The sequence below is a fragment of the Abramis brama genome (genome assembly GCF_963993115.1).
Source record: "Abramis brama genome assembly, chromosome: 5".
In the NCBI taxonomy this organism is placed as follows: Eukaryota; Metazoa; Chordata; class Actinopteri; order Cypriniformes; family Leuciscidae; genus Abramis; species Abramis brama.
In genome coordinates, this window is record NC_139967.1 from 40074912 (window position 1) to 40089748 (window position 14837).

General features: G+C 37.1%; 1 protein-coding gene across 1 annotated transcript; it reads right to left on the reverse strand.

Moving 5' to 3' along the window:
• Window positions 1-634: 634 nt before the first annotated feature.
• Window positions 635-14220, reverse strand: LOC311082909 (uncharacterized protein). The gene is made up of 9 exons (XM_084114090.1): window positions 13868-14220; window positions 12195-12491; window positions 11000-11284; window positions 8761-10543; window positions 8545-8601; window positions 5825-6038; window positions 4715-4848; window positions 2308-2379; window positions 635-2223 (listed from the first exon to the last, which is right to left on the reverse strand). Exons 2-9 carry the CDS (start codon window positions 12478-12480, stop codon window positions 1953-1955), a joined length of 3102 nt encoding a protein of 1033 aa, XP_083970216.1. The 5' UTR covers window positions 12481-12491; window positions 13868-14220; the 3' UTR covers window positions 635-1952.
• Between the last annotated feature and the right edge of the window lie 617 nt (window positions 14221-14837).

Consider the following 14837-nt stretch of genomic DNA (forward strand, 5'->3'; position numbering starts at 1 on the left):
TTAAATATCATCATCATCTTGGAACTGATTATTTCAACATGACAACTTGACAGCTCAACAATAAACCATGAGAAAACATGAGCTCAAGTATGTGAACTTGCAACAGAACACATTATTATTTTACATTTGATTATTTTATTTATTTCTACATAACGATTCAGTATATGCTGGTGTGCCTTAAGCATTTATTTACTACAAAAGCACTTTCAAGGACCTGTACCTATGTATGTTTATTTTCAAGAACTTTCCAGGGCCTTAAAAAAAAAAAAAAAAAAAAATAGATTCTCAAACTTTCAAGGCACTGTGGGAACCCTGGAAGACATAAAAGATAATAAAATTCTATAGGTTGATTTTGAAATGCGGTTACATCACAAACTGGCACAGAGATGCTCATCAGGCAAAGGCGCAGATTCTTTGGGGGTGAAGTGCAGATAAGGTCCAAAGCTACATTACAATTGATTGCAAAAGCTTTTCATAAAAAATATATATAAAATAAAAATCACTACAAATATGACAACACACCACACCAAAACAAAGTATGTTGCCTTGCTTTCATCCTCAAAAAAAAGAAAAAAGAATAAAGTTGTGGCAGTATATCACACAATGGAATGATAAAACTAAAATGGGTCCAATCTAGCCAAATCACCACTTTATTAACTGCATATAACATCCAGTAAACGAAAGATGGGTTTCACCAAATGCTTCACTAATGTCAACCTGATATTAAGTCTGCAAATAAGAAGCATATATTCACGACAAACAAGTATTACATTTCACAACTTGGCTTTGTTTTGGATAAGTGTAATCCAAAAGTTTGAGACAAATAAAAGCGTTTTCACAGGTAACAGAGCAATGGGGTTTTTGTCACAAATCAAAGGCTTGTCTACCCTGTTTTTGAGGTGACAGCATGTTCTCTTGGCTATAATATATGGGATAAATGAAAAAGGAACTAAAATATTCTCAGAAATGAAATCCTCGCCCTCATGTCGTTCCAAACCTGCATGACTTTCTTCTGTTTGAACACAGAATGTTGAAGAATGCTACTAATAGGGGTTCAAAACAACATTGAACTCAATTAACTTTCATTTTATGGCCAAAAAACAAAACGTTTTCAAAGAAAGAATTCAGTTGAACAGGTTTTGGATATCGTGAAGGGCGAGTAAATGGCAGAACTTTCAGTTTTCCTCAGAGAGTCCTTTCAAACCAACGTCAAACAGCCGAAGAACTGGCGGAAAAGTTTATTTAAACGGTCTAGCAGCTAAAGGTGAGAAGGCCGAGGGAAAGCCATGGCTTATTCATGACAGCCCAGCAAGAACACCAAATGCAGAAACACAAAGTTTAATATTTCTATGGTGAAATACATTAAAACATCTCACAAGATTATAGTTATCACAGCACTGTGCCTGGTAAATAGCATGTAGTCTTGATTTTTGGCAGCAAATCCCTCAGAATTTCATCTGGACAGAGAAAGCGGTCCAGATGGAAAAATGTAATACAATTAAATCTAAGCTGCCAATTTCAAGGTGAGCACCCCCTTGTTTCTGAGACCATGAAGGGCATAAACCATTCCCACACTCATTTTTTTGCAAGAAAATGACAATAAGGAACATGTTGGTTAGCCACATGTCGCAAATGCAAGAGAAACACAACTAAGTTGCAGCAGTCACATTGTGAGGAAACGGAAAGTGCTGAAGTGAAGGTTTACTATAATGTGCTTGTATTTACACACACACACACACACACACACACTCATTATTCAAATATCTTTTGGGTCAGTGCACTTAATACCTTTGAAGTCTCAACTGTAAATGCTACAAGAAAATTCCCATCTATTGCTAATCGTTCCGTGTACAACACCGTGTGAAGCTCCAATTCTTTCCACGCCCTGGCATTAATATTAAAACCAACATTATTTGGTAACTTATTGGGAATAGATTTGTGAAAATCTGAATTTAAACCTCCAGGCCTTGGCGAGAAAAATAGTCTTCCAGTTCCGTGAGTCTCTCGATTAGCATTACGTCAAGATCAGCGTCATCCTGTCTGCCCCTACGTGCCCTTCCTCGCGGCCCCTTCGCACGCAGCGGACCCAGGTTAGTTTTAGCCTTGCGTTTCCGAGGCAGCGTGAAATCTGGGAAGTCTAGAACTCGCTTTCGTTTCTGATGACCAATGCAGATCAGAGAGCCGTTCTTCTCTTTCGGTTCTTCAAATATCGTCTCCAGACTTCTGTGTAAATAAATAGAACAATCAGAAATCGATTTCCAGAAAAACACAAGAGTCAAAATAAAAATAAAAGTTGCGAGAACAAACCTGTTGGGTAATGGAGACTTGTAATTCTTATTGGTATAAATCTCCTCCAAACTGAATTCCTTTTTCTTCAGCCTTATGGGACACAAACACAGCAATCAGCTGGACATTGAAACAAATATTAATGATATATAATCAATGTTTTATTAACACTTTGAATTAGTGTTGTAATACTCGAGACTGGTCTTAAGTCTTGGTCTCATTTGTACTCTGTCTTGTCTCTGTCTCAGAGTAAGTTGTTAGTGATTTCATTTGATGCAGTGTCTTATTATTCTAATTGTATTTATGTATTAAATATAAGACATTTCTCAGGCAGATAATGTAGATCTGTTAGACGAATTTGAAGAGTGCTGGTCTGGTCTTGTTATTGACTGTCTCTCCCTGCCTTGGTCTTATCTGGTCTCAACACACACACACTGGTCTTCATCTCAACTCATCAAAGTCTTGGTCTTAACACACACTGGTCTTGGTCTCAACTCTCAACCCATCAAAGTTTTGGTCTTGTCTTGAGCTGTGTCGGAAATCACCTCCTATACCCTTAAATGAGGCGCTATTTGAGGGGATGTTCATTTGTGGTGGTGTCCAAAACCATAGTGGACGTTATCGAGTGCACTCATTCAATCCCACAATGCACCGCAATAACGAGTGTACAATCGATGTACCCTCAACGGCTAGAGAATACCCATAATGAGAGCACTGTGAGAGTCGCACTGCACGCCGAATTAATACCCGAATCTGGCCAGACGATGGTTCTCGCAGCGTAATCAATCCATTCATTTTCCAAACCGCTGGGCCAATGTGGCTACAGCCTCATACAAGTACAAATTCTTTTTTAATCAATTATTAAATTGTTTAATTAAGGTTTATACATAATTTCCATGAGAGAGTTCAAGAGTAATATTTTCATTACTACTGGAGCTGCCAATTTGCCAAGTTTCAAATAATTATTAAACAGCAAGAACAAACTATGCAGCGCACTGAGTGTCTGAATTTACACACTCGTTTTCATTTACTCCCTCAAGTGAACTATATTAGTGGATTAATTTAGGGAATAGTGAATGAGGGTTTAGGGAGCGATTTCACAGCCTTAGTTTTAACACAAAATGGTCTTGGTCTCAACCCCTCAAAGTCTGGGTCTTGTCATGGTCTCAACACACACAGGTCTTGACTTGGTCTCGATTTAGGTGGTCTTGACTACTATACTACTATGAATATCACAATGATATTTAAGCACTTTTAATTTGTCCATTGCGGCTACATTCACACGGTCAGTTTTTGGGATTGACAACCACATATACTTACAGCTGTGAGTCTCGAAATGTCCCATTCAAACAGTAACTTACAGTAGCATCAAGAATTCGGTCTGAATGAACGTGCAATGGGAGTCAAGCCCGTATTCTCTTACCAGTAACAATAGTGACGGTGACCAAAGTAATATCAAAGATGGCAACATCCATAAGCCTGATCACTTTTGATACATCAATAGTCCAATCGATCTGAGAGTTCAGTCAAATCTTTATTAACCGACAACAGCTTTTATATCTGTGTGGAAATCTGAGATTTTGAGTCGCGTATATATATATACACACAAAACTGCACCAGAGAACAGTGACTGGATGTAAAACCTTAATATGACAGTGACACTGTCACTGTAAGTTACAAAAACCACACACGAAAACCAGCAACACACAGAAGACACGCAATTGTGCAGCACTGCTCTCTCAGCTCTCTCGAACTATATGACATGATGACAGACAACTAGTTGTCCAGTCCTGTTCCAAGAATGCAGTTGTGAGAAAATTTGCGAGTTTGGTTATAGAATGTGTTTGTGACTCTCGTACATAACTGAACTGCGTGTGAACAAAACCATATTAAAGACTGACAAAGTTTCATAAAGACCCATTTTGCATATGCTTCTTGTGTTGTGGCGCAAATATGAAAGCACACACAAAAAAAAGATTTAGGTAGCAACACTGCTGATAAAATTTGGAAAGTTTGATTAATTTTCAAGATTTCAGATTCGTTTGTCATCATCACACAAAAATGTTCATTGAAGTCTGTTTAAAATTGTCTATGCCTTAAAATGTTTTAGTAAAAATATAAGTACGCACATATTGCTACATTATTACTGTTATCACATTATTATTATTTAACAGGCTTTACGTATTTTTTTTACTGCATTTTACTTCTTGCATGCTTTTTGCAAAGGCTGCTTGGTCGAAATGAGTTCCTCTGAATAAAATACTAATGAGTTATTTAAAAAAACCAACAACACTTATTTCAAAACTAATACACCGATTACAAGGTATGAAGAAAATAGTCGAAATGCTGATAAATACTTACATATTGGACAGTTCTCTTTAGATTCCACATCATCATATTATAAAGACCAAACGAGTTGAATGCTCACCTCTTTGGTTTGGGGAGTCCCATTGGAGTAAGGTTGTTATCTGGTTTGGGAACTGTCTTACGAATACGAATTTGGGAGACCCTTTTGGAACGTTGACCTGCTTGAGCTTCAGCATTAGTATCGTAGAGTCCCACCTACAAGAGAAAAGAATGTCAAGCCTTGAGAAAACAAAACCTAACTCTTTCAGTTCAGCAATGTCTGTATCCACTTTATTAGGTACACCTGTTCAACTGCTCGTTAACACAAATATCTAATCAGCCAATCATATGGCAGCAACTCAATGCATTTAGGCATGTAGACATGGTCAAGACGATCTGCTTAAGTTCAAACTGAGCATCAGAATTGAGAAGAAAGGTTATTTATATGACTTTGAACGAGTCATGGTTGTTGGTGCTAGTATTTGATTATTTCAGAAACTGCAGATCTAGTTTCGCATCATGGATGTGCAGCTGATAAATCTGCAGCAACTGCGATATGCTATCATGTCCATAGACCCTTTTCACATTTCCGGGTTTCTCAGAAGCGGAAGTCATCATAGTTGGGTAAACGTTTATAGTGGTGAATGAGAGACTACATTAAATATATTTTTCGTATTCCCATTTGGTCAAACAGCAAAAGAAAATCTCTGCAATAGTTTTTCACAAATTTCAAAAGAGGGGAAAAACGGCAGTCAGAAGAGAGAAAGATGTCAATTTGACCGTCATTCCCATAGAGGCTGTGTTATATAAGAAAATATTAGAAACACCCTCACAGCAGCGTTAACTAGTTTTTGTAATTAAAGGGAAAGGTAATATAATACAAAGTATAGTGTTATATATGTACATAAAAAATAAAAATATAAAAAACTTTGCAGGATTTACGATGCTGATGACCGTTAAACGCGTCATCAATCTGTGAAAAGGGTCCATATGGACCAAATCTCTGAGTAATGTTTCCAGCACTTTGCTGAATCTATGCCACGAAGAATTAAGTCAGTTCTGAAGGCAAAAGGGGTTTAAACCTGGTACTAGCAAGGTGTACCTAATAAAGTGGCCGGTGAGTGTCTTTGCCAACTTGCATTTTTACTTTTTAAAATAATTTGTTCAAATTCTAGAAGAGATAATATAATACCTGTTTGATTTCTCTAGATGCTCCCCGACTATGCAAACCAGGGTATTTGACATTTGCACTGACAATAGCAAAACTAGGCACAGATTCACTAGCGGATCCATCCAATCGCACCGACTTGGGGCTGATGTTGTGCCATGAGGGGTGATCCAGACTCCTTTCTGGTGTGAGACGAATTTTTGACAGATGACACACTGATGAAGATGAGATGGCCTTCCTACACACAGTGAAAGCAGCAAGCATTTCAGAGAATACCAGGTGATTGCTAATGTTATATATCAGTCAACATCTACATGATTAAATGATCAGCTTAGCTGTGGTTTGTAAAATTGGTCTGGCTTCATGCTTTAAATATGATAATAGAATGAACTATTTTATCGATATAATTCTTTTTTACTATGCATATTGCTTTATAGACACAATACTTAAGGTGAAGTGAGTAATTTCTGCACTACTAGCAGCACCGAACCAAATAGAAAAACGTAACTAGATTCCAGCTGTCATAATGCTAGGGTGTTCTGGGTGGTTGCCAAGGCGTTGCTATGCATCTGCTGTGTCCTAACCAGATGTGAAAAATGTTTTGAAGATGTTTCCTTCAGCTGAGACACTTCAGATGTGCGCTGTTCCCTATGATGGTTTTAAATAGCTTGAAATATGATTGAAATCACTTCAAAAAGGAAAATACAGTTAAGTGTAACATGTGCAGCGCAAGTTTGTCATATAGGCTACATAAAATTATAATGAGAACATTATAATTGTGTGCTTGGGACATAGATTTTAATGGTGAGACCATTATTTGAAATCAGGCTCTCAAATTATATCAAACTAGATATATTATTATATCAAACAAAATGCCCGTGCAAAATCAGTTTTTAAGTGTGTTTTTAGTAATTGTTGGTTTGGTGTGTTTGAGTGCACATTGTTACAATTACACAGCAAAAGTTCGGTGACATTTTTATTTGTGCATGGTAGAAAACAACGTGAACTCCGAGAAAATGCTATGCTTGAGCAAACATTTTGTGAATAGGCAACTACAAATGATGCCCGTGAAAGAGAATGTGAACGCATTGAAAAGGATATGTTTAGTTGGTGAATAGCATTTACACAGTAGCGATAACGTTAAGCGCACCAGAATAAAATATAATATTCAGAAGTAAACAGCATAGCTGACTTATAGATTCAGTTTACATCCACAAATGAATAAGCGCGTTGATTCAGGGAGCAGTGCAAAGTGCCCGTGCAAAATCAGTTTTTGTGAGCTGATCGCCGTCAAAAAAGTTCCGGAGATATTTCTTAGCGACGGCTGATTTCAACAGTTTCAGTATGATAAAAAAATAACTTTTATATTGATTCAATGGATTAATTGCATTTTGGAAAAAAAAAAGTGTCATGAATTTATTGCATTTTGGGGAAAAAATAATCCGTTTTTATAATAAATCTTTGAAAATCAAAATCTGGATTTGAATTTATGTTATTATAACCTAAATATGCTATGTGAAAGTTTGAAACAGAAAATAGTGGTTTTCATCTTGCCACTTTCTTGGTAAAGAAAACACATTTTTACTCAAATTAATCAAAATGGATTTATCACGTTCTGGAACCAAACTATAATATTCAGAAGTAAACAGTGTAGCTGACTGAGTGTTTATTTTTAAACCATAACCTTCTTAGGGATTCTGACCGATACAACCCTCTAATGTCAGAATGTTTATTTTTAAACCACAACCTTCTAAAAATTATATATTTAACAATATCTTTTGCATTTCTCATCCAAACAACGTCAAACTTGGCACTGCACTTACTCGTGCCCGTAGCGAGACACCTGTCAAGTTTGAAATCCATCGGACTAAAGGTTCGAGAGATATGCGAATAACAGACATACACACAGACAGACAGACGTTTCTGTAATTTATAGATAGATTTAGATTTATCGGCCAATATATCGGTTATCGGCTTTCAAATGCAAAGAATATGGTATATCCCTAATTTCATGACAAAGATTGTATCAGTAACTGAGTATGTATTTAAAATAGTGAAATTATTTGATTATTAATTTGATTATCTAGTTATCTATTTCATTGGGAGTGTGAGATAGCAGTGTGCAGAGAAAGAGAGAGCCCAAATGCTCTTCTGATTGACTGTGATTTGTGATTAATTTTATCACATCTTGTTGATAAGTCTTGTCTGTTGTGGACATACAAATTGCTTGTCGCTCAGATCTTTTCGCATTGCATCTGGTTAGGACACGGTGTTCTGGCTGGATGCCAGGGTGTTGCTATGCAGTCGCTAGGATGTTGTGGGTGGTTGTTTACTAGCCAACCCCAAAAGATCCCAGCCTCAAGTTTCTATTTCTTTGTCTGTACATTTGGATCGGTCTTAGCTCCAATGTTTGTTTGTTTTTCTACCTGTTTCAAGGTTTGCAGGGTGAAAATTGTGCATGAAGAGGGAATCAGTGTCATCCCTGTTCACGGTTGCATTTCAAACACGGGAAGCCCACAGATAACATAAAATGATATTGATTAAAACAAGACAGAAACATAATAAAGATACATCACTGTAGACTTCTACAGGTTTGGAAAGCTTTTCTGCTATTCGTGTTGCTAGTTTTGCATAAATTATGCACTTCACCGTTAACCTGAACATAACTGGCAAGCAAAGACTGATTAAAAGATTTCAATGATTAGGTCAGCTAAATGGCAAGAGATGCAGGGGGATATGCCCACCGTGCTGAAGCTCTTTTCCTGCTGGGTGCAGCTTCTTGACTGGATCGTCGTGTATAGCTATCAACAACAACAAAAAATTAGATAAAAACTGGTAAAATTGTAAGTGCAAGCAGCATGCAGGTCAAAACTGACAATCACTTCTGATTATGTAAATCAAACTTCCTTGCCATCAAAACATGCAAAAAAAAACTTTTAACTTCAATAGTTTTAACTTACTGGTGATCGTTGTCTACGCCTGGTGGGGCTGTGAAGTCAACCAGAGGTCGAAAAGGATGAAACTTGCACCGCCCCAAAATCCGACACACAACCGCATGGGTACTAGGACGTGACAACTGAATAAGAGGAAAGTTGAGCCTTCTGTGTCGAAACCACAGTCTGAAGGATGTTGGAGAAGATAAAGCCAGGATGGTACTAACACCTGCCCCAGAGAAACTCCCCTTACTTAAAGTAGACAAAGGCGGAGTAGTAGGCCGAAAAAGTTGAGATAAGCCAGGACAACATGCAGAGTCTTTATCCAGGTTGATCGGTAAAGCATTTGAAGGACAAGCTGGTGTACCAGATAACCAAGGAGAGAAAGGAGGTTTCGAGTCCTCGAGTATCGGCTGCCAATTGTTGGATATCTCTCCACCCTGCTCGAGAAAGGACAAAGAACGGGTTTCTCCAACTTTAAGAGAGGGAAATCCAGGAAGGTCATGTTTCTTTCCACCACTGAGTTTGACCTTGGATCCAGTTCTGCTGTAACCAGTCCATCTGTCCAAGTCGTTTGAGGAACAGCTGCCGGATACCAAGCGGTGGGCAGTGTTCGAGAGCTGATCCAACAGTTTGTTAGTGTCACTGTCTACTAATGGTTTGGAGGACCCATTTCTTGGGCCCGAGAGATGGGAACTGGAGTGTGCTTGATGAAATGTCAAAAGCGAACCTAGTGACTTTTGGTCACCTACATTTTTTACCAACTGGTTTGGTAAAGCAAGTTTACAGTATGGCAGGATTGATGACCCTTGAAAAGAGATATTTAAAGGGCTAGCCTTTGAGTATGATAACTGACAATCAATGCTTTGTTCTTTACTACTTATCTTTGTGCTCTCTACAGAATCTCCAGCATTTGTCCCTGTCAGTCCATCTACATCCCTTGACGTTGGGATGTGATCCAAGACTGAAGTACTATTACTCAATGAGGTAGTGGTAGAGTGAAAAACACCATTCATTTCAATCTTGTGCAAGATTTCATTTTCTTTCTTGTTAGAAGTCTGAAAGAGAACTGAACAGCCCTTGGGTTTATCAGGGTTGGGTGGTGCTCCAAGCGGCTTACTGGAGAAAGGGAAGGTAATCTGACTAAAGGACTGCTTCTGACTATTTCCTCTCTCGTCATTACTGGAATTTGTCAATGCCGCTGGTTTCCCAGGGGGCTTTGGATTTATTTCTTTTGCAAACGAAAAAAGAAGATCTGTATTTGAGTGTGACTTTGCGCCACTAGGAGCTGAAGATTTGAAAAACTGAACGGAAGGCACCCGGGGGTGTTCAGGAACATGTAAACGCTGATTTTTCAAGATGTCTTCCTCCTTCTGACCAGATTTATTATTCCCCACACTATCAGAGGACAGGGCTTCCTGTTTACAAGAAAGTCCTCGGCTGTCACTGTCATCTGAGCAGCTGAGCACAGAATCGACCAATAAGCTTAAGGCGACTCTGTCCTTCTCAGCTTCCAGCTCCATTTCCAGGTCTTCAAAATCTGAAACGGGTGAATAGTTACCCTGGAAACAATTGTCAGTTTGTCCAGAAGAACACGTTTTTAGGTTTCCACATGACGAATTGGAGCCACTGAAATTCCTACCTAGACCCTGACAGCTTAGGTCCTCAGGCTTATGAGCGAGAGTTGACATTGCCCATGAACACACAGGGTCCTTTTTTGATTCAGGTGATCTATAAAGAGACTGTGGCCCAGAAGAGGAGACATTTGGGATGATTCCTTTGTTGTCTTTTGGCACTTCTGCGTCTACTCCTGCAAACACACAATAATTTAAGTCAAATCAAGATGTTATCGATATCTTTGCATAGCTTTGAGGTCATAAACATTCTAGAGTACTAAAATTTGATATTTTAGCATACGGAAAAATGTTCAGAAAAACTGACCATAATAATGATGCACTCAGTGGCATATCCAATTTTTGCCCAATAAAATGCTCTCCAGTACGAGAACCTAACCCCACCTGATCATGACTAGAAATAGCAAATCATGGCCTGAGGATGTAACAAACTAAATGCTATTGGCCATTTAAAAAGGTGCAAACCCTTTAATATGTCCCATCCCAATTTCTTGTTACAACAGAAAATGTCAACACAGGAAAGAAAACATTCCAGTATTTCCTGGGTTATGTATGAAGAAAACCAAATTATAGCCAAATTATATAATTATTAATTTAAGCATATCAATATGCAAATATAAACAAACATTTACCAAAACTGTAATCTGATGAAATTGTATTTGGACAGCAAAAGGACAAGTCTCTTCCCAGCTGGCCAACTTTACTGTGCAGCTGAGCTAAACTGCATGTATGTGCACTGCTTTGTGAACACAACTGGTCCATCCTCCTCTCCACTGCCTCGAGACGTTGGGTCAGAGATCCGAAGGTATCAGTCAGCAGACGTTTCATCTCAGTTTGATGGGACACAAGAATTCGTTCCAGAACTCCAAGCTGCTCTCCTGATGGTCCTGATGGTCGTGGATCCCTGAACTTGCCCTCTGCAAAAGAGATGTTGATCAAAAGCAATATCTTCACTCACAGAAGATACCAAAACATTGTAGTGATTCCTTTGGAACCAAGTCTTTCACATTACACATCTGCAATGTTCCGACTAAGACAAATGCGTGCACACTTCTGAAGTTACTCCTGTACAGCACCAAAAAAAAAAAAAAAAAGGGACAAAAACATAGTTAGCTAGAGACTTCATAAAAAGGTATTATATTATTGTAAGTATTTCTACTAGTGTAAGTGATATATTTTGTTATAACAGGATTAATATAACAAAAAATAACATAAATCTTGACAAAAGTTACTTAAAAACTTGAGCCTTGTGTACTTAAAAACGTGTAGCCTCGAATCCTACTATTCAATAACTATAATTCTGGCATATTTGTGCACTAAAATTAAAAAGTTTGGGGTAAGTACTTTTTTTTTTAAAGAAATTAATACTTTGATTCAGAACAAATGCATTAAATTGATAAAAAGTGACAATAAAGACATTTACGCACTTCATCAATGATTCGTGAAAAAAAATGCAGCAGTTTCCACAGAAATATTAAGCAGCACCACTGTTTTCAAAAAGCAAAATCAGCATATTAGAATGATTTCTAAAGGATCATGTGACACTGAAGACTGGAGTAACAGCTTTGCCATCACAGAAATAAATCAAATTAAAAAATAAATTAAATTGTAATATTTCACAATTACCCTTTTTACTGTATTTTTAATCAAATAAACCCAGCCTTGGTGAGCATAAGAGACTTTTTAAACTTTATAGAATTTAAAAACAAAAATGACACAGTGTTTCTGCTCAGGTAGCAAATGAGTTTCTGTAGAAATAGAATTTGCTCAGTAAAAACTAAACTTAGAGGGAACATTGCAGATTTTACCACATATATTCAACATTACCTTGCTGAGTACACATGTGTATGCAAATCGCACTAGGATTGACTCCAAAGTTACTACTTTTCGGATCAAACGTCATCTGTCTCAAAGCTCCTTCATTCATTCCTTTCTCAAAGTCTGAGGGCTGTGGTCTGTCACCAGATTCACTCTCCTCCCTGCTGGTTTCTCTGCATCCTTTGGCCAGCTGCTCCTGATACAGCGAAGACTGAGGAGCACGATGGCACGGACCAGCCGCAGACGCAGGCGCCTGCTCTGCCCCTTTCTGCTCAGCCAGAAGATTGGACAACATCTTTCAAGGAACTGATGGGATGAGATGAGGTAACAGATTAAGTCATTAGACATTAAATTAATTAAATATGGTAGAATTAGTATTACGATTGTGTCCATTCTTTGGTCTTACCAATCCTACCATATTTACAGTACCAGTCAAAAGTTTGGAAACATTACTGTTTTTGAAAGAAGTATGCTCATCAGGCCTGCATTTATTTGATCAAAAATGCAGGAAAAAAATGAGATATTGTGAAATATCATTACAATTTATAATAATGGTTTTCTATTTTAATATACTTTGAAATATAATTTATTTCTGTGATGCAAAGCGGAATTTTCTCCAGTTTTCAGTGTCACATGATCCTTCAGAAGAAAGAATCTTTAAATAAAAAAAGCAGCACAACTGTTTCCAGCATTGATAATAAATCAACATATTATAATTATTCTGAAGGATCATGTGACACTGAAGACTGGAGTAATGGCTGGTGAAAATTGAGCTTTGCATCACAGAAATAAATTATATTTTAAAGTATATTAAAATAGAAAACCATTATTTTAAATAGTAATAATATTTCACAATATAACATTTTTTTCTGTATTTTTGATCAAATAAATGCAGGCTTGACAAGCATAAGAGACTTCTTTCAAAAACATTAAAAATAATGTTTCCAAACTTTTGACCGTTACTGTACATACCATGGTATTTACTTAATTTCTCAATGCAAGATCTCAAACAGTAATACTATAGCACAGAATAATAAGCATATTTATATACCATGATGTTTACATGATACATGAGATGATAATACTACCATTGCCTACATTGTACCATATAATGCAAACAATATACACATGGTACTAGCAGTTTACATTCTTTTAGTGAAATGGTTTTCTAAAATGGTTCCCCTGTGTTATCTTATCTCCAGTTATTTTATTTTGTAGCATGCTTCTAACATGATTCAGTGGTCAATAAATACAGGAACCTATCAGACGCCACTTTCAGCTGTTCCACTAACAGCAATTTCTTCGTCCGAAACTATACAAATAACCGCACATTTATGAACACTGAACTGTCTATACGTGCACATACATTTCACTTCATGTGTATGAATACACATTAAAGTGTGTTATTAAACCACCAGCTGAAACAATTTTGAGGAATAATTAAATGAAACAGAGATGGTTTCATCGAAAATATCATCACACTAATTAGCCTAAACACGTTACTAGATCGCCTTTTGCACATAATTAAAGAGAAATTATTCATAATTACATCCAAACTAGTTTTTATTTATTTTGTATGACGTCAATGAACAGGCTTACTCGTGCACATCAGGCTTTTAAAGGCCCCCGAAACGAATACAAATGAATCAAGAGCAAGGCAGACATGTTTAACAAAGCAGTACCTGTATTGCGTCCCTCCTCACAAAGGTCAGTCCCCGCAAAATCACGTCTCCGGCGGCGAGAGTGTGCTGTTAAATCACTAATACTCGCCGATTCATCTCCATGATGCACGGGTCGGATGTGATCTCTTTAAACCAGTAAAAGTCATTTCCGGCGACACTCCAGACTGATGAGCGGATTACCAGTGCAAACTGGCTACCCACTGAACCAGCTTAATATTAAAGTAAATTTAATTAAACTATATCATACATTTAACGCAGAGAGTAAAAAAATAAAAAAAAATAACAAAAAACAAAATACCTAATCGTCAGAATATTTGCTATTGACAAACAGTGACGACTTCCGTCATTCGTGCAGCTGTAAAGCGTGTTGCCATTGGCTATTGCATGGACTTAGGCTCGTATCTATTGGACTATTTTAATGGCAATACTTTCATTGTTTTTTGAAAAACACATTTTATTACGCCAAATCTACAGTGTTCCATTTTGATTGATACTAACAATGGTATAGCCTATATATATATATAGTCAGAATAACTATTATTTCCTTTTATTAAGAATTAATAAAAACGTAACAATTTAATTTGATTAATTAATTAATTCCTGAATGAAGCTTAATTAAAAAGGACAGAAAATGAAAATCACCACAGGTTGTTTGTTATATGTTTATGTTAATCAGTTAACGTTTTTATATGGGGCCCTTATATGACTCTTAGCTGTTAGATAACGCAATATATTGATGATAAGCTAATTAAGAACCTTTAGCTCACTGATTCATTCTTTTTTAGTTGTAGATTATGTGACAGAGTGAGTAGGCCTAAATATTTTCCTCAAAGGTTCTCATACTATAACAAAATCAGTTTAGTTTAGTTTAGTTTAGTTTAGTTCCTTTATTGTCCACAAGTGGAAATTTGTCTTTGGCTTCACTATACACCACACACAATGACACCAACACAACATGAACATAACAACA

What these genes read in the sequence shown, in the direction of transcription:
- LOC311082909 (XM_084114090.1), bottom strand. Translation starts at nt 12,480, where the DNA reads ATGTTGTCCAATCTTCTGGCTGAGCAGAAAGGGGCAGAGCAGGCGCCT. An exon ending in ACACATGTGTACTCAGCAAG is followed by an intron (nt 11,285 to 12,194) that starts GTAATGTTGAAT and finishes TCTCTTTTGCAG; the next exon opens with AGGGCAAGTTCAGGGATCCA. An exon ending in TTCATCAGATTACAGTTTTG is followed by an intron (nt 10,544 to 10,999) that starts GTAAATGTTTGT and finishes GTGTGTTTGCAG; the next exon opens with GAGTAGACGCAGAAGTGCCA.